The 20,304-nt window shown below is 45.9% G+C and overlaps 1 protein-coding gene across 1 annotated transcript in view; it reads left to right on the top strand.

Annotated features, from left to right (window-relative positions):
- The first annotated feature begins 14,321 nt into the window (after nt 1-14,321).
- Nucleotides 14,322-20,304, top strand: part of VSIG1 (V-set and immunoglobulin domain containing 1) — a 32,606-nt gene continuing 26,623 nt past the window's right edge. The window contains exon 1 of the mRNA XM_077309301.1: nt 14,322-14,536. Within this exon, the coding sequence (XP_077165416.1) occupies nt 14,500-14,536 (37 nt within the window). The 5' untranslated portion in view covers nt 14,322-14,499. The remainder of the gene's footprint in view (nt 14,537-20,304) is intronic.

Below are 20,304 nucleotides of genomic sequence, written 5' to 3' on the forward strand. Positions count from 1 at the left end.
AGCCAGAGCCTGCAGAGTTAGGGGTCTATAACTGTGCTTTAAGTGATCCTGAATAACACTTAACAAACGATTCTGAATACTGCACTCTGGATTAATTGCAGTAAACGAAGCCATGACCTTCAGTTCGTAAGACCTGTGCAAAGCTGTTAACAACAGGCGGTCATTAAGTGACTTAATGGCACATAATGCACACAGTCATCCATGGCTTTTATGCAGTGTGAATTCTGTACATTGATTTCTTGTACTTAAGGAATGTAAGAGCCCTGCTGGATCCAGCCAGTGTCTAGCATTCTGTCGCACACAGTGGCCAGCCAGCCAGTTCTTTTGGAGGGCTAATGATGGCACATAGAGGCTGAGGCCTCCTTGTGACATTGCCTCCTGGCTCTGGGATTCAGAGGTTGACTGCTTCTGAACATGGAGGTTCCTGTCAGTCACCATAGCTAGTAGCCACTACCCTCTGTGAATCTCTCTAAAGGTAAAGGTCTCCCCTGTGCAAGCACCTGGTCATGTCTGACCCTTGGGGTGACGCCCTCCAGCGTTTTCATGGCAGACTCAATACGGGGTGGTTTGCCAGTGCCTTCCCCAGTCATGACCGTTTTACCCCCCAGCAGCAATCTATCTAATCCCCTTTAAAAGCTGTCTCTGTGTGTAGCCAGAATTTGGCAGCAAATTCCACATGGTAATTAGTCGTTGGGTGAAGAAGAAGGCATGTTGTAAAATTGTACCATAATTGTCTCTCCAGGAGGGTGTCGTGTGGAGTACTGTGTTATTCACGGGTTGATAGAGGGCTTTGCTATAGAAGGGAGATATTTGCATGGATTTCATGTATATCAGGTGGCATTCAGGTACATCTCGCAACACAAAACAATAGTAAGATTCCCTCCCCCCAACACAATCAAACAAATGGGTGTGTAATATCATTTTCTAATTGAATGCGTACACATAAATGTTTAACACATAATTTGTGAGAACTTCAGATATCTGATTTTCAAATCTTTATGAATATAGGGATGAATATTGATATTGAACTTAGCTTACCTTTATATATTTTGTGGACATGAAAAGTATGTGCTTTATCATGGGGTGTCTGTTGAGTATGGAATTAGACATCCCAACTCCTTTAAACTTATCTTCTTTCCTTTTAACTGGCACATCCAGGTTTTTTTATTTGTTTGCATTACCACTGAAGGTGTCATTGGTTTGACAGGCTGCAACAACAGAGACCAATCAGAGGTCTACAGCAGGGGTAGTCAAACTGCGGCCCTCCAGATGTCCATGGACTACAATTCCCAGGAGCCCCTGCCAGCAAATGCTGGCAGGGGCTTCTGGGAATTGTAGTCCATGGACATCTGGAGGGCCGCATTTTGACTACCCCTGCTCTAGAGGGTATGTTTGGGCAGGATCCGAACTGGGAAAATATGGGAGGGGATAGGTAAACAGACTGGCTTGGGCAGGATTATAAGTTCAGAGGAGGAAGAGGCAGGGAGGAAGCAAAGAAGCAAAACAAACTGGTGCAGAAGAACAGGGGTAGAGAAGGAATTCCAAGAACAAGTCAATAGCCTATTCCTGCTTCCGCTTCCAAGGGATGCTGGGAAACCAGAGAATTGGTAATGTTGGGGGATGGGTAGACTTGCCAACCTCCAGGTGATGGCTGGAGAATTCACAGAATTGCAACTGATCTCCGGCCAACAAAGGTCAGTTTCCCTGGAGAAAAAGTAGACTTTGGAAGATGGTCTGTGCCCTGAGGTCCCTTCCCTTCCCAAACCTGCCTTCCCCTCAAGTCTCCAGGAATTTCCAACACTGGCAACTCTAACAGAGGATCTGATGAAGCATGTTGGCTGCAGATCTGATGAAGCATGTTCCCACTGGCTGCAGAGGAGAGGACGCGCAGTAATGGGTTTAAACTACAAGTACAACGATATAGGCTAGATATCAGGAAAAAAATTTCACAGTCAGAGTAGTTCAGCAGTGGAATAAGCTGCCTACGGAGGTGGTGAGCTCCCCCTCACTGGCAGTCTTCAAGCAAAGGTTGGATACACACTGTTCTTGGATGCTTTAGGATGCTTAGGGCTGATCCTGCGTTGAGCAGGGGGTTGGACTAGATGGCCTCTATGGCCCCTTCCAACTCTATGATTCTATGTGCAGATTTCAGTTGCCGAAGCAGTGGAGGAGCAAGAATTCTTGACCGCCTGATGTGCCTGGCCTGGCAGATGCTCCAAACGGAGCACTTATCACTGAGTCACCCACCTGTATCCAAACTCGGATGTATTTTTTTGAAACCAAAAGGCCAAAAGTCTAGTTTAAAACGTTATTAGAGCTCCTGCTCTCGCCCAAATCAAAAAAGGAGCAAAAGAGAAATCTGTTGATAGAGGGGGGGAGGAAGTTTGGCCTGACCAGCCATGGGAAAACAGCTTTCTGTGCTCCTGGGGTAGCCAATGTGTCACATTAACTCAGCAAAATGTGAATGCCCCTCTTACAGCATTCTCACAGTGAAGAAAACAGCACTGTGCTATATTTGGGAGGGGGAAAGGAGAAGGAAGAGCAGCACCCGATACATGTTCCAGCTGTCCCTGACACCCACTACGCCATTTCCTCCTGCAGCGTAAATATCCTCTGGCTTACCCATTTGAAGCAGGGGAGAGACAAGGCAAATTTTGGCAGCCCCTTTTGTGTCTTCTCCGTTACGTGCGGGCTGCCTCCACATAGTTGCTGATGTCACGGGGAGAGAGAATGCAGTTCCCAGAGTGGAAAGCTGCTCTATTAATCCTCTCTGCAGCGTTCTGGGGATCAGAAAAAACACGTGTTTTGTGGGTGAATATTTCTGCCTGTCAGCTAGGTTACTGATCCTGAGTATGTTCCCAGGGCTAGGAAGCAAGCCTGTGCTTTGTGCCATTTATGTAAGATGAAGGTGTTAAAGTAGCCCACAGGATAGATTCAGATGGGTAGCCTTGTTGGTCTGAAGCAGCACAATAAGCAAGCACTCGAAAGCTCACGCCCTGAATAAATCTTTGTTGGTCTGCTTGGGTGAGAAGTTTGTTTTCAAGGAATCTCCACCTCACATGCAAAGAGTTATCAGAGGAAAACGTTTGAGCATCTTTGCAGATGAAAGGCACTTAATGGGTCCTAAAGATTTAAAAAAATTCTGGCAGGATATGAGCTTCTGTAAGTCACCGCTCACTTCTTCAGATTCACAGAAGCGTCTCCTCTGGATGTTGCACTCACTCGAACAGCTCCCAAACATTGCACCTGGCAGAGTCAGAGAAATATTTCATTCTACTTATGCTTATATTTCCTGTAAGGAGTATACTCCGTGATGGCCCTTTAAATCTCAGTCATCTTCATGGGATGTCCCCATATATTTTTATAAGTACCCTTCTCTGGGATAGAGTTGCCCGCTCTGGATTGGACAAAACCTCAAGATTTTGGGGGGAATCCTAGGAAGGGGATGGAACCTCAGCAGGTTATAATATCATGGAGTTCACCCCCCAAAGCAGCCATATACTCCATGACAACGGATCTTGATTGTGTAGCCATCAATTGTAATAGAGAGCTCTAGGTGCCATCTGGAGGCTGGCAACCCTACTATTTATTTACTTATTTATTTACTTATTTACTTATTTATGTTAGTTAGATTTATATACCACCACTCCCAGCAAGCTGGCTCATGGTGGTTCACAGTAAAACATCATATAAATCATCAATCTAAAACACCTGATAATACAATAATTAATAACCCAGAAATACAATTAAGATAGCAATAATACAGCATAAAAACCTCTTCCCCAACGACACATAACTCTGGTTTCTAGCAAGTTCATAACAACGCCCTTGATGGAAATTATTGTTATCATCTGGGTCTAGTCTAACACCAACCCAGGAAACCAGAGAAGACCCGATGGAATACACAGGGGCTTCTGCCCAGCCTCAACTAAACGCCTGGCGGAAGAGCTCTGTTTTGCAGACCCTGTGAAACCCCAAAAGCTCTGTCAGGGCCCACAGGTCTCCTGGGAGCTCAGTCCAGGTAGGGGCCAGGACTGAAAAAGCCTTGGCCCTGGTCAAGGCCAGGCGCACTTCCTGGGACCCTAGGTCCATCAGCAGATTCATACCTGCAAAACGAAGAGCGCTGCAGGTGCCATAAGGACATCAGCGGTCCTGTAAGTAAGTAGGGCCCAAGCCATATGTAGCCTTAAGGTTAGACCTTGAACTTGATCCAATAACAGGCTGGCAACCAATGAAGCTGCCTCAGCTAAGGCTGGATATGAGCCCTCCCAGATGACTTAGTAAGGACCCGAACAGCTGCATTCTGTCCCAGTTGCATTTTCCAGGTCCAGGACAAGGGTAAGCCCATGTAGAGCGAGTTGCAGAAGACTCACCTGGAAGTGCCTGTTGCATGGCTTACCTGGCCATGGATTACCATGGCCAGGTATTCCGAGGACAGGTAGGGCACTAGTAGCCGAGCCTGGTGCAGATCAGTTCCCCTGGAAAAACGCTGTCCGGGCTACCTTGGTGACCTGAGCCTCCATGGATAGTGAGGGATCAAACAGCACTCCCAGATTCCTGGCTAGAGGCACAGATGTTAGTTGCACCCCATCCAGGCATGGCAGACGTGCTGCCTGATCCTGTCCCCTTTGGCCCAGCCATAGGACCTCCATTTTGGAGGGGTTGAGTTTAAGGTGACTCTTCCTCATCCATCCAGCTATCGCTTCCAAACAACTGACAAACAACTCTGGTGCCAAGAGATCATCCATTAAGATGATCAGCAAGGCCTCCACCCCATGGCCAGGACAGAAGCCAGACTGGTATGGGTCTAGGGCTGAAGTTTCCTCCCAAAATGCCAGGAGCTGGTCCGCAGGGAGTTCCAAAGGAAAGACGATGGGTTGGGTTGGCCCTGCACCATGTAGTCCTCTTCCTAGGGATGTTTGCCAACCTCCTGTTGGGGCCTGGGGATATCTTGGAATACTAACTGATCTTCAGAGGACAGATCAGTTCCCCTGGAGAAGATGGCTGCTTTAAAAACTTCAACATGCAAGGCTGCATTATATCCATTCCCTCCCAAACCCACCCCGTCCCCCATCTCCAGGAATTTCACAACCGAGTGTTGGGAACCAGACTACTAAGAAGCAGCCTCGCTGGATAGATTTGCTTTGTATCTATCCTCAAACTTTATGTGACTGCATTTAAAATATTAAATTGTTCATAAGCTATTTGTGTCTCTCTCTGTCTCTGTCTGTCTGTCTGTCTGTCTGTCTGTCTGTCTCTCTCATTTAGGTGGTAGTCCTAGGTTAACTCTTTTAACTCTATAAACATAAAGGAATTTAAAAAAGAAACTCTCAGAAGCTGCTCCCATGCACACCTACAAATAATTCCTGATGCCATCTCTCACCCCTGAATTTAGAGATTCTTCTTAAGACAAGTTGTAAACTTTTTGGAGGACGTGACCTTATTTTTGGTGGGTGTCCTCCTTTGGGCTCTTTTTACAAACTGTTTAAAAATGTCCTCTTTCAGAGTTGGAAGATTTAAGAATGTTTCTGGCTAGTAGCAGTCACCACAGTTTAAATAGTAGAGGTCTGTCAAATGAGATTGGTCATAGTGTCCACTTGTTTGAAGCAGTCAGACAGGAATAGGATATCCCCACATACAGAACTGTCTTGGGTTGTGGCATAATGAAGGTGTCTCGCTTCTATGACCTTGTGGATAATGCTTAAAGGGAGCCCCCTGCAGCAACGAGAAGGTATTGCATGCATGCTCAGAAAAATTTGGGTTCTCAAACATAGCATTATGTGGCTGTACCTTATTCTCCCACTGCTACTCTCTGGAATATTTCTGAAGTTCATAAGAGTAAAAACTGGATGCAGATGGATTAACATGATCAGGAATAGTCATCTTTTGTGGAGAGAAAAATTAGAAAAGAAGCAGAGGTTATGGAACACAACTCCAGAATCTCTCTAGGTGAGGTTAATTGTTTAGCTCCCATGAATTCCTTCAGTAAAAAGAAATTTCTTGATATGGATCTTATTTTATATGCATGCATTGAAACAGAGGAGACGAAAAATTTCCAAAAAGGCTATGCTGGGGATTGTCACACAAGTCAATGGGGGGGGGGGTGCAGTGAAAGTGGGAAGAGAGATCAAAAACTGGTGTAGTCCAATTCTAAATGCCCATGGTGAGCCCTCAGCTCCAAGGTAGGGTTGCCAACCTACAAGTGGAATCTGGATGCTAGAATTACAAGTGATCTTCAGGTTACAGAGAACAGGTTCTTTGTAGAAAATGGTTTATTCAGGGGATAGATGCTTTGCCACTGTAACCTAAGGAGGTTTCTTGTTTCCCCAAACCCTGCTCTTCCCAGATATTCCATCCCCAAATCTCCAAGAATTGTCCAACCTCAAGCTGGCAAGCCTAGTTAGGGGGCAGGATTAGTTGGGTTGAGCGTTCTCTGGAGGAAAAACTTAAAAATATGTTTTAAAAATGAAAATAAAAAAAATATTAAAAAAACTAAAGCAGGAGCCATTCCGCACAACGGGCAATGTTGCTAAATCTGAGCGCTATTTAAAAGCGCTGCAATCATAAGCGGCAGGTCTCGGTAATGCACACAGCCATTTCTATAGAAAAAAAGGCTCTCCGACTAGCGCTGTTCTCGTAATGTTCTCGTTTCCGGTCTCGCTGAAATTGCAACAAAGGAGGCGATATTTTTCCGTGCTTCCTCCCTCCCCTGGTCGTCAATCAAACAGAACAACCAATTAACTGTTGTGTTCGTGCTTCCCTTTAAAAACTTTTTTTTTAACCTGAAAACACCAGTAGCAACGCGTATTCGTTCATTCGATGTGTCAGAAAGACCTTTTTCGCTGGTGTAAGAGCTGGCGCTTAATCGTTTACACGCTCTTAAAGTAACCCCCCCCCCGTGCTATTTCTGGCTGAAATTATGGGCAGTGTCAAATGGGGGGCTGTATTTTGCTTGGAAACCTTACAGACAATTGCTTGTGGAGGGATTTCAGTCAAAGAAGCATCGCTTATTCATTGCTTTTGCCGGTTTAAGGGGAAAAAATGGCGACTGGGACGCCGGAAGCTCGGGTGCGAGAGCTTAGGGAGGGACATGCTTGCTACCGCAATACTGAGAATGCACATGTCATTTTCGGATGTATTGCAGGTTGTTCTCAAGAGTCTAGCTGATTTTTAGGGGGAATCAACTTTTCAGGATTCCCCAAAAAGTGCTACAACAAAGCGATTTTTGTGGGAGTGATGCAGATTGTGTGCGACGTCGTGAATAATGAAAAATAAATAGCGTTACGCAATGGTAACACTTCAGCAACATTAATGCTGTGCGGAACAGCCCCAGGAATTCCCTGGAACACTGGGGTTCTGTCTTTCTAGTCAGCATGGTGTAAGAAAGCAAATTTTGGTGTAGTGGTTAGGAGCCCCATCTTCCTCATCTGGTGAGCCGGGTTTGATTCCCTGCTCCTCCTCTACATGCAGCCGTCTGGGTGACCTTGGGCTTGTCACAGTCCTGATCATGCTGTCCTGACCAAGCAGTCCTGTCAGAAGCTTAGATCCAGGATTAAACATTTTTGGTCTTAAAGTTGCTGCTGGACTCAAATTTTGTTGCACTGCTTCAGACCAACACCTGGCTAAATAAGGAACCAATTCTTAAGCTAAGGAAAAGGCGACAAGACCTTTTTTGTGCTATATATTTATATAATGTTTATTTATGCTTCGCTTCACTATCTTGAATAAGCTTTCTACGTTGTTATGAGCCTTGTATACTTTCCAGGTTTTCTTTAAAACAAGTTATCTTTTAGATACAGCAAATCATGCATAATCATGTGATTCCCTCAAAACAGCCCTCCCGCAGCCCCAATTTTGCCAGGTATCTCTTTCCATAGCTTCAGCTTGATGCTGTAAACAAGGTCATCCCCTTGACCGTTTACACACTGGAGGTTTCATGTCAGGCTGCAGGCTGAAGTTTTAGTCATGGCAGTTTTCTCCACCTCTTCCTGCACCCACAAGGGGGAGCATTTGGCCGGGTGGACCTCATTTGCCTCCTATTTGTGCTCCTGCAGTGAAGTTCCCAGTGCATAAACTTGAGGGGCACATGCATGGTTTTTGTTTTCTTATGGAATTGTATTTAGCCGGAATGTAAAAATGGATGATTTCACACAGGGAGTTTCCATTTACTAAGCATTGACTCACATCATTGATTAAGAAGCCGCCCCTAAAACTAGCCAGTTCTGTTTTCCATCCTATCTGGAGATAAGGGTTTCCACGCCACCTGCTGTATGCGTTCTCATGAGTCCCACAGCTGCCAATTTATGTTCATGGTTAATCTCAATTTTTTGTTGCTCGTAAGGAGGTGAGAGTCCCTGTCACATAATAATGATTCAAGTTAATTAAGGAACACAGAAAAGACTGATTCAAGTGGGTAGCCGTGTTGGTCTGAAGTAGCACAGCAAAACAAAATCAGAGTCCAGTCGGGCACCTTTAAGACCAACAAAGATTTATTCAAGGCGTGAGCTTTCGAGCGCAAGCACTCTTCGTCAGACTAGATCAGGGGTAGTCAAACTGCGGCCCTCCAGATGTCCATGGACTACAATTCCCATGAGCCCCCTGCCAGCGAATGCTGGCAGGGGGCTCCTGGGAATTGTAGTCCATGGACATCTGGAGGGCCGCAGTTTGACTACCCCTGGACTAGATGAACGACCATCATAACTAGAGATATAAGGCAAAAGCAAATTGTGCCAAATTAGTAAATTGTGTCATAATATCCAAATTAAGCCACATGATAATTCTTTGCTAAAACAGTTAATCAGTCCTTTTGAGTTCTACTGCAGTTCACAAAAACACTGGAGAAATAAAGCGGTCCATGTTGGTAATTAATGGCAGACACTTTCCCAGTTGCGAAAAAGAATAATTAAAAGAGACTAGTTGCTGGCTAGTCAGAATGAGACATTATTGAAGAACCCAGGGAATTTCTGCACATAAGTAAAAATAGCATCATGCTAGCTGAATGGCAACACACTAAATTATATCACGCCTCCCCAGCCTCTCACCTTTGTCTGCCTTCTTTTTGTGCATCTTACCCTCCTCATCTGCTGCTGGAAGAGGCGGAAGAGAGTAACCCCTTATACCATTTCCTCAGCTGACGATGCCCCCCTACCACTTTGACGAGGAAAAAAACAGACTGACAAAAACAAAGATCCATCTAGTCCTGCGTCCTGTTTGCCATTAGGTCCAGTTAGATGTCCTAGTTCAGTGGTAGTCAACCTGTGGTCCTCCAGATGTCCATGGACTACAATCCCCATGAGCCCCTGCCAGCAATCGCTGGCAGGGGCTCATGGGAATTGTAGTCCATGGACATCTGGAGGATCACAGGTTGACTACCCCTGTCCTAGTTGACCTACATACTGGGCTAAACTCCCTCTGTCTCTTGGAAACAGTGCTTTAGAGTTAACTGCCTCTGAAAACAAAAATTTCTCTCCCCCCCCCATATACTATTTCCCTAAATGTACAGATAGGGGGACACCCCACTAAGAGTTTTTTTCCTCCAAACTTGAGCAATGCCGTAGGTTTGCAGAAGAATCTGAAAAGTTTTTTTTAAATGCATATTTGGGGGTTTAAATCCTCCAAAACAAAAAGCACTGCCTGTGCATGTGGAAACAATTCCCTTGCGATTGAGCAGTTAGTGAGGGGCACAGCCTTGAAGCCAGCAGAGCCCAGAAGTCATCCCAGGTTCAATAGCACAGGAGCACTCCCAGGCTTGGAGCAGCTCCTAAACACCACCATTGCTGTGGCTGGGCTCCAAGGGAATTGCACCAGATGTCATGGGGGCGGGGGTAATAGGATTCCCTCCCTGTGAGTGTTGCATGCCCCTTACTTGTGTAAAAAACACGTATATATCCTCCATGAATTTCTCAAGTCATTTATAAATCCGTCTAAGCATTTCACAGGTCCATGGTGTTCTGCGTGAAGGACGTACTTCCTTTCTTTCATGGCTGTACCCTAGTTCAGTATTACATAAGGTAGAAAGAAAGGTTGTCTCTCTCACTTTCTCTTAATGGCAAGGATAAATTGGCTCATAGGACAGATGTTTTTAGTCCTGGAGACAAACTAACCCTTTAGATCAGGCTGTTATGAAGTTTCATTCCTATGGGGCAAAGTAGGTGGTCCGCAGTATAAGGGGAGAATTAGCAGAAACTGCCACTGTTTCTTCCAAAGATGGAAATGCCTTTCAGTCCTTGAAACTGTGTGGTTGGATCCAAGCCATTATTAATAAGTATTTCAACAAGACACATCCCAAGAAATTATCTAAGTGAAGCAAATTACGCAGCTGCCTTGAAAGCAGCCTTGCAATCCCTGATAAATAGTGTTGATTTGCTGATGTGCTGCTGATAAGCAAAACGAAGAGCATGGTTTGGTTGCTTTCTTTATATATAAAAAAAGAGCTCCCTTTCAACAGAACAGCCTCTGTGTAGCTTCCTCTCTGGACCCATGAAAATCCTGGCAATCATATTGTAGATATTTGCCATTCCAGGTGCTCTCACAGGTAAGAAACACACTGATGAAATTATCGATGGATCTCTATTTTTTAGGAGTTTAATCATGAGCAGTATCATTTGTGTGCATACAACTTTATGATTGTCCTCTCCTATTGGAGATAAATCACTTTTTATGCAGGTACCAAAATGCTATTGCTTGATCATGGCCTCAAAACTATTGACTGGGAAGGGGACAAAAACACAAGAGGGCTATATAAATGTCGTTTACTTGGATTTTAGTAAAGCTTTTGATAAGGTTCCCCATGATGTTCTGATGGATAAATTGAAGGACTGCAATCTGGATTTTCAGATAGTTAGGTGGATAGGGAATTGGTTAGAGCAGTGGTCCCCAACCTGCGGGCCGCAGCCTGGTGCCGGGCTGCGAAGGCCATGGCGCTGGGCCGCGGCTCCCTCTCCCCGCCCCCCCCCCCCCGCAGTAAAAAACTCCCCAGGCCGCAAGCTTGCGGCCCGGGAAGCTTCTTACTGCGGGAGGGTGGGGAGAGGGAATCAGGGCCGGCTGCGCCCGTGTGGGCGCAGCCCGCGGGGGTGGCCCGATGCGTGGGCACGGCCCACGGGCGTGGCCCGATGTGCGGGCGCAGCCCGATGCGCGGGCGCAGCCCGATGCGTGGGTGTGGCCCGATGCGCAGGCGCGGCCGATGCGTGGGCGTGGCCGCGCCCTGATGCCCTGCCGGTCCCCAACCTCAGAAAGGTTGGGGACCACTGGGTTAGAGAACCACACTCAAAGAGTTGTTGTCAATGGTGTTTCATCAGACTGGAGGGAGGTGAGTAGCGGGGTACCTCAGGGCTCGGGGCTCGGCCCGGTACTTTTTAACATATTTATTAATGATTTAGATGAGGGGGTGGAGGGACTACTCATCAAGTTTGCAGATGACACCAAATTGGGAGGACTGGCAAATACTCCAGAAGATAGAGACAGAGTTCAACGAGATCTGAACACAATGGAAAAATGGGCAAATGAGAACAAGATGCAATTTAATAAAGATAAGTGTAAAGTTCTGCATCTGGGTCAGAAAAATGAAAAGCATGCCTACTGGATGGGGGATACGCTTCTAGGTAACACTGTGTGTGAACGAGACCTTGGGGTACTCGTGGATTGTAAACTAAACATGAGCAGGCAGTGTGATGCAGCGGTAAAAAAGGCGAATGCCATTTTGGGCTGTATCAACAGGGGCATCATATCAAAATCACAAGATGTCATAGTCCCATTGTATACGACACTGGTCAGACCACACCTGGAGTACTGTGTGCAGTTCTGGAGGCCTCACTTCAAGAAGGACGTAGATAAAATTGAAAGGGTACAAAGGAGAGCAACGAGGATGATCTGGGGCCAAGGGACCAAGCCCTATGAAGATAGGTTGAGGGACTTGGGAATGTTCAGCCTGGAGAAAAGGAGGTTGAGAGGGGACATGATAGCCCTCTTTAAGTATTTGAAAGGTTGTCATTTGGAGGAGGGCAGGATGCTGTTCCCATTGGCTGCAGAGGAAAGGACGCGCAGTAATGGGTTTAAACTACAAGTACAACGATATAGGCTTGATATCAGAAAAAAACTTTTCACAGTCAGAGTAGTTCAGCAGTGGAATAGGCTGCCTAGAGAGGTGGTGAGCTCCCCCTCACTGGCAGTCTTCAAGCAAAGGTTGGATACACACTTTTCTTGGATGCTTTAGGACAGTGGTCCCCAACGTTTTTGAGCCTGGGGACCGGCAGGGCAACTGCCCGCCCACATGCGTGATTTCGGCCACACATGGCACATGTGCGCATGCGCGGCCAGGCCACGCATGCACAATGCACGGGCGTGGCCCTGATTCCCTCTCCTCCCCTCCCGCAGTAAGAAGCTTCCCGGGCCGCAAGCTTTTTACTGCGGGGGAGGGCGGGGAGAGGGAGCCGCGGCCCGGCGCCAAGGCCTTCGCGGCCCGGCACCAGGCCGTGGGCCGCGGGTTGGGGACCACTGCTTTAGGATGCTTTGGGCTGATCCTGCGTTGAGCAGGGGGTTGGACTAGATGGCCTGTATGGCCCCTTCCAACTCTGATTCTATGATTCTATAGGCACAGTGTAATAAACAGCCCAGAAATTGCACAGTATCTCCTGGTAGCAAATGACATGTTATACTACCTCCAGGGGCATGGTGGTAGGTTTTGTTCTCAGACAAAGTTGTGTCTAGCCAGCGTATAAAAATGGATGCCTGGGCACTGGACTTCTCCATTTACTCAGCATTGACTCACGCTGTTGATTAACAAGCCGCTCCTGGTACTAACCACCTCTCTTTTCAATCCTATCTGTAGATAAGGGTTTCCATTCTACCTGCTGTATGTGTTCTCATGAGTACTACAGCTGCCAACTAACGTTCACTGCTGAATTTCATAGTTGCTAGAAAGAAGTTGGGAGGCAAAGAGAAGGTGGAGGAGAATCAGAATTAAGATTTGCTACGAACCAGAATATGCCCTTCCCTGGATGCCCCAGGCTAATATTTTCATTGGATCTCAAAATCATAAGCAGGTTCAGCCCTGGTTAGGACTTGGATGGGAAGTCCAGCCCCCTGCAAACACCTCTTCCCTTGAAAACTTTAGGGGCTGCCGTAGGGCAGCTGTGATTTGACAACACTTACCACCACCACTAAACACCAGAAGGTATTCACTGTTCTGAATGCAGTGAGGCAGGGCCCAGCAATATTTGAGCCCAAAGAACAAATATAAAGCACTGTGAAAAATTAGGCATTCCCATCATAGCCAAATCTCACAAAGCTTTGCAGTCCAAAAGAAGAAGCAGACCTTGTCACACACAGAAACAAACCACGTGATCAACTAGCACAACATTATCAGACTCTCAGGGAGGGATTTAGCAGCAGAAAACAGCCACATGGGGAGAGGGGCAGATATAAATTGGGTCTAGGGAAAGATGGAGTATGTTCTTCCCTTGCACTGTTGCAGCCATACTAAGGTCCCCTTGTTCTGGCTTCTTGGTTTATAACTACTGGTGGTTCTCTCCTCTATGCATCTGCCTAATCCACTTTAAAAACCTTCTAAACTCGCAGCCAGATCCTGTACCGGTTGATTTCTTAAGCAGATCATGAAGAAGGATCCTTTCAGGGGGTAGCCATGCTGATCTGCAATAGCAGTGTTAGATTTCAGTCCCGTAGCATCTTAGAAAACAACAAGACTTTCAGGATATCAGCTTTCAAGAGTCAAAGCTCTTTGTCAGACACAAGTTGGAATGGGGATCCTTGAGCTCTTATATCCCAGTTGAGCAGGGGGTTGGACTAGATGGCCTGTATGGCCCCTTCCAACTCTATGATTCTATGATTCTATACCTTTCTTAAAAATATTGCTCATCAACTTCATTGTATGCCCCACAGTCTTGTATTAACCCACTCCCTAAATTTACAATTTTTTGTAAGTGTATCCTCCCTTAATTATCTTTTGTTTAAACTGAAAGCCTCAAATTTCTCTAGACCTTCTAGCAAAAATGCTGCTGACTTTGGAGGAAAGTCAAAGAATCTCCTAATACTATATCAAATAAATAAATTGCAAAAAAGCGATTGATTCTAGGTGAATACGGCTACTTTTAAAATAAGATTGGAATGGTGATGTGTCATGTAGGAACTTGCTAGAATCTGTGGAAAACTCAGGACTCAAAACATGAATCTCACCATGAATAATGGCAGTGCAACCTAACTCTATATACATTCCAGAATTATTAGGTTTATTATTAACACATATCTCAATGGTACACACCCCATGAAAGGGCTTTGGCTGAACAAAGCACACAGCCACCCTGAGAACAGTCTCATGGATCTGATAAAGTAGCCAAATGAGAAACGCTGTTGACTTGGTGATACATTGCTGATAAGTAAAATGAAGAGAATTAAAAAAAAAGCAACACCATTCAGTTCAGAGTTCTCTTCACACAGCAGCATCCGTGTGGCGTTTGCTCCAGACCTACGGACATTTTGGGAACCATGTTGAAGATATTGACCATTCTAGCGGCTCTCATTGGTAAGTCTACATAATCCAACTAATTTAATGGACAGTGGGTTTCTCTTTCCTGGGAGTCACGAGCAATATACGTTTGGGCACAGTCAAAGCTAAGGACGTGATACCAAACCCAGTCATTTCGTGGATTTATAGCACGGTTTTCTTATTATGCAATATTTCTTTTAAAATTTGAAAAAGAGCTTAACAGGGCCCCGAAAGATACCCCAATAATGTTAATGTGCTTCAAAAATGGGGCAAGAGCTGAAATAAATCTCTCTTTGTGTCTGTCTGCCTGCCATTCCACTCAGATGTCTGTTTACGAATAATAGCTGGGATTCAAATTGCCATGAAATTTGTTACGATAACTTGTTTAGACTTGTTTTTCTCTAACAGAGAGGAGTTTCATAAGTAGTTTGTGATAAGGCAGTGGCATCAGATGTCCAAAGAAAAGAATCATTAATGGGCTACGCAAGGCAATGGAGAGACATTGAGAAAAGTATGTATGTGGAATATTTATCAAACCCCAGACTTGCAACCTGGGGATTCCCTGGAATTAGATCTCATCTCCAGATTACAGAGATCAATTCCCCCTAGAGAAAATGGTGGATGGATCCTGTGGCATTGGATTCCACTGAGATTTCTCTCCTCCCTGGGGTCCATCCTCAAATCTACAGGAGTTCCCCAACCTGAGTCTGCCTACCCATCCATCCCCATGTCCCCCCCTCGGATGGCATACACTAGACCAGGGGTGGGCAAACTGTGGCCCTCCAGATGTCCATGGACTAAAATTCCCATGAGCCCCTGCCAGCAAATGCTGGCAGGGGCTCATGGGAATTGTAGTCCATGGACATCTGGAGGCCACAGTGTGCCTACCCTGGCACTAGAGTAATCTTGGTAGATCTTGCAAGCTCAGCAGGACTGGCACAGGATAAAGCATGGATGGGCCACCATCAAGAAAGTTGAAGGTTACTATGCAGAGCAAGGCAGACAATGGTAAATCACCTCTGCTCATCTCTTACCTTGAAAACCCTATACAGTTGTCATAATTCAGCAAGATTTGCCAGAACTTTCCACCATTGTCATTATAAAGGAACCCAGTAGCACCCCAACAATAATTTATTCCACCATCTTGGGTCAGGTGAAGTGAGCCCTTTCTTGTGAAATGGCAGACTCTGACTCATGGAAGCGTAAGCTATAATACATTTTGTTTGCCTTCAAGCTTCTGTTGGGCTCCTGTCCATGACAAACAACCACCACCGCTGTGGATTAAAGCATTTTTACAAACTCTAATGGCAGACGGTCAGACAAGGTGATGTGAAAGACCTTGTCTGATTCAGTATAAGGCAGTTTCATGCATAGTCAAGACGTTAAACATAAAGTTACAATTGGTTTTTGATTACTTATAACGCTCTTCCTTTAATTTTTGTATAATTAATAGCTAAAGAATACTTCCTTCCAGTCAGATATTATGCATGTTTACTTGGAATTATGTTTCACTGAATTCAGTGGGGCATACTCTTGTGTAAGTGATTCCATGAATGAAGACTACCAGTCTCCTTCTTGGTTCACCAATTTCATCGACACACATGTTATGGATATGAATCTGCTTATTGAAAATTCGATGGTGGATTGATATCTATGTTCAATTTTTAGTAGAAACGTTGTGTTACTAAATTGTCTAATATTATTTCTAGCCTTAATTTGTGCAGAAAATATTTTGTTCCAAAAGACTCAGTATAGCTTAGATCTCTCACCTCTGCCCAAATGCATTCAAACCCTCTTTCAAGCATTCCACATGAAACTGAAAAAGCAAGAGTTTTCTAATTTATTAAGGTCGACTTCATCATCCAATGATGACGTTCCTGCCTTAGCTTAATTGTGCATAAGTGTTTGCAAAATTGATACATTAAACAAAGTTTGAGTCTAGTGACACCTTTAAGACCAATAAAGTTTTGTTCATGGTGTAAGCTTTCATGTGCTCAGCATTAGCTGAGCAAATAGATTTTATGGATGGATTGCATGCATTTTGCTGAAGTGAATTAAAGGTAAAGGTAAAAGTATCCCCTATGCAAGCACTGGGTCATGTCTGACCCTTGGGGTGACGCCCTCCAGCATTTTCTTGGCAGACTCAATACGGGGTGGTTTGCCAGTGCCTTCCCCAGTCATTACCGTTTACCCCCCAGCAAACTGGGCGCTCATTTTACCGACCTCGGAAGGATGGAAGGCTGAGTCAACCTAGAGCTGGCTGCTGGGATCAAACTCCCAACCTCATGGACAGACAGCTTCAGACAGCATTTCTGCCGCTTACCACTCTGCTCCACAAGAGGCTCTTGTGAATTACATTACATTGCTACTAATTATTGATTTATGTTTACTATAAACTGCTGAGCGCCTTCTAACCTCTGCCCCATCTCTCGGGCCACTGAGGCTGTGCAATGCCAGGTTGATCAACAACAAAGCCTATACTCTGCGATGCTACTTTGCAGAGCAGGGGGTAGACCTGGTGTGCGTAAGGAAACTTGGTCCAGGGATGGTGAAACAGTCACCCTAAAAGAACTAGCCCCTGCCGGGTTCTTTGACCACCATCAGTTGTGGACTGTGGATTGGGAAAGAGGAGTGGCAATCCTGATCTGTGATAAGATCTCCTTCAGGGCTTTCCCTGTGCCAACAATTCTGGGAATTGAATGTGTTAGCCTCGGGTGGGGCTCAATAGAGAGCGTGGCCATCTGGCTGTTGTACCGCATGTCCAATGCACCTCCAGATGCCCTGCCTGCCCTGCTAGAGACGGCCACCACCTGGATGTTACAGTTCCTTAGAGTTAGACTACTAATTCTGGGGGACTTTAACGTCCATGCAGAATTGCTGTCCTCTGGAAATGGGTTGGATCTAGCATCAGCCATGGTGACACTAGGGCTCTTGCAATTTGTTGTTGGCCCTTCCCATCAAGCAGGTCACACCCTGGACCTCATTTGTGGCGCAAGGCTAAATGTGGATCCAGTTATGGCTACTGCAGTGCCATGGTTGAACCACTGTGCTCTGAAGACCTGGCTAAGATTGGCAATTCCCCCTCAGTTGGGCACCGAGCAGATTTCAGCTCACCCATGAAGACTTATGGATCCAACTGGATTCCTGAATGCTCTGCAGGACCCAATGCCTCCAAGCACTTGTCTAGATGGACTAGTCAGCTATTAGCATGACAGAATGCTGGCCGGCATTGATGAGATAGCTCCCAGATGTCCACTCCACCCCTGTCTCAAGCGAGCTCCTTGGTACAACGAGGAGCTTTGCAGGAAGAAACGGGAACTGAGACATCTAGAGTGAGTTTGGAGGAAGACTCATGACGAAGAATAGAGAACATCTTATACAATGCATTTAAGAGCCTATGAGATGGCCGCTATGACCTTCCCCCAACTTTGGACATAGAAAACGAACTAGAGCCCCCTTGGCCGTCTTTGGAGAGAACACTGAGTTACTTCAGACGACTCTCACTAGCTGAAGTGGACAGGATGCTAACTGCAACAAGGCACTTGCCCACCAGACCCATGTCCATCGTGGCTCCTAAAAACCTCATATATTAGAATAGAAGCCCCCCTCCAGGAAAGAATCAACCTCTCCCTATCAACAGGATTAAAAGAGGCTGTGGTATGCCCGTTGCTCAAAAAATTATCTCTAGATCTGCAGGAGCCTGACAGCTACTGCCCTGTCTCGCACTTCGTGTTCCTGGGGAAGTTGGTTGAAAGGGCTGCTGTTGATCAAATTTCGGCATTCCTGGAGGAAACTTCAGCCCTTGACCCATTTCAGTCGAGTTTCTGGCCTGGCCATGGGGTAGAGACAGTGCTAGTTACTGTGATGGACAACCTCTGCCGCCAGCTAGATCGAGCCAGGTCAGTGCTGCTGACATGTCAGTAGCATTTGTTAGACATGTCAGTAGCATTTGACACAGTCAATCATGAGCTCCTAGCTCACCACCTTGCCGACGCTGGGATACGGGGGACAGCCCTCAAATGGCTGATCTCCTTCTTCCAGGGTCGTGGACAGAGGGTAGCAACAGGAGAGAGAGTATCTAGCCGTCACCAGCTCACATGTGGAGTCCCACAAAGAGCAGTCCTCTCTCCTATCCTATTTAACATCTTCATGCGCCCTCTTGTTCAGCTGGTGCTAAGATTTGGTCAGAGTTGCCACCAATATGCAGCTGACACCCAGCTCTTCCTCCTGATGGATGACCGCCCCGACTCTCCCCCAGAATCCTTAGCCAGATGCCTGGAAGCAATGATGAGGTGGCCCAAGCAGAGTTGTCTGAAGCTCAACTCTTCAAAGAAGGAGGTCCTATGTCTGGTTAAGAAGGGATGTAGTAGCCCACTCCACCAGAAACCTGGGAGTGATCCTTGACGCCTCCCTCTCTACGGAAGCACAGGTCATGAGAGTAGCACGGCAGGCCTTCTACCATCTTTGCTAAGCCAAGCTATTAGTGCCCTACATGGCCCCAGAACACCTAGCCACAGTGATCCACGTGATAGTCACCTCTAGACTGGACTTCTGCAACTCACTCTATGCAGGCCTACACTTCCCCTTGGTCTGGAAACTACAATTGGTCTGGAACACCGCAGCCAGGATTCTCACGAATACACCGTGGAGATCCCACTTCCAGATGGCATTCCAACAACTCACCAGGCTCCCAACTGAATTCCGGATCAGGCTTAAGGTTTTGGTTCTTACCTTCAAGGCCATATGCGGTCTGGGCCCAGTGTACCTGAGAGACTGCCTGTGCCTATACCCCCAGAGGAGCCCTACGCTCTGCCACTGCCAATTAGCTAGTGATCCCTGGCCCCAAAGAGGCATAGCGGACCTCAACAAGGACCAGAGCCTTCTCTTTACTAGTGGAACGCGCTCCCTGAAGAGATCATAGTCCTGCCTGAACTCCCACAATTCCAGAGGGCCTGCAAAATGAAGCAGCATCAAAAAAGTGTTATTGGACTATGGATATAGCCCTACCTATGCCCTTATCCAACAGTTGTTCTGGATCCAAACCGATTGGGTACAGTTTTTTAATTATCCTGGAGGTCCATGGTGGATATAGCATTGCAGAAAGAAACTGCAGTAAGAGTCCTCTTGGTTTTAGGTGCGCTTTTAGCCAATAGTTGATAGTTGTTAGCCAAACTTTAGTGTCTACCTTACAGAGACCTGCCTCGTGTCTGAGTACAGCATTTGAGATATACTTAAAGACATTAAACAAGGCCCTGAGGCCTTATTTCTAGCATAATGAAGTTGTTAGATAGCTCCAGTTGAGCTCCGTACATAAATTTGAATAAGGATTCAGCTGTAAACAGCTTAATGACAGCTGGAATAGAGCCACCCCAATGCAAATACTATTTATGCAGGTCCATCCTGTTATACTGAGCTGGCTACCGACCAACAGAATATACATGGAAATGACAAAACATGACAATATTTTGAGGAAATGGTGAAACACTGGGTTACTAATGTATAGCTGTTCTAAGTATACCGATGGGTTTGTAGAGAGTTTATAACTATTTATGCTTTATAGCAGGGGTAGTCAAACTGCGGTCCTCCAGATGTCAATGAACTACAATACCCATGAACCCCTGCCAGCAAACGCTGGCAGGGGCTCATGGGAATTGTAGTCCATGGACATCTGGAGGGCCGCAGTTTGACTACCCCTGCTTTATAGGCTGGTAGCCTTTATGGTGTGTTTCTTAATCTCGTATTTAGTCTATATATCTTAATTCTTTTACTGCTGTTATGTCTCATTCTACTTTTTGTATTTTATT

The sequence above is a fragment of the Paroedura picta genome, chromosome 13, assembly GCF_049243985.1.
Source record: "Paroedura picta isolate Pp20150507F chromosome 13, Ppicta_v3.0, whole genome shotgun sequence".
Lineage (NCBI taxonomy): Eukaryota > Metazoa > Chordata > Lepidosauria > Squamata > Gekkonidae > Paroedura > Paroedura picta.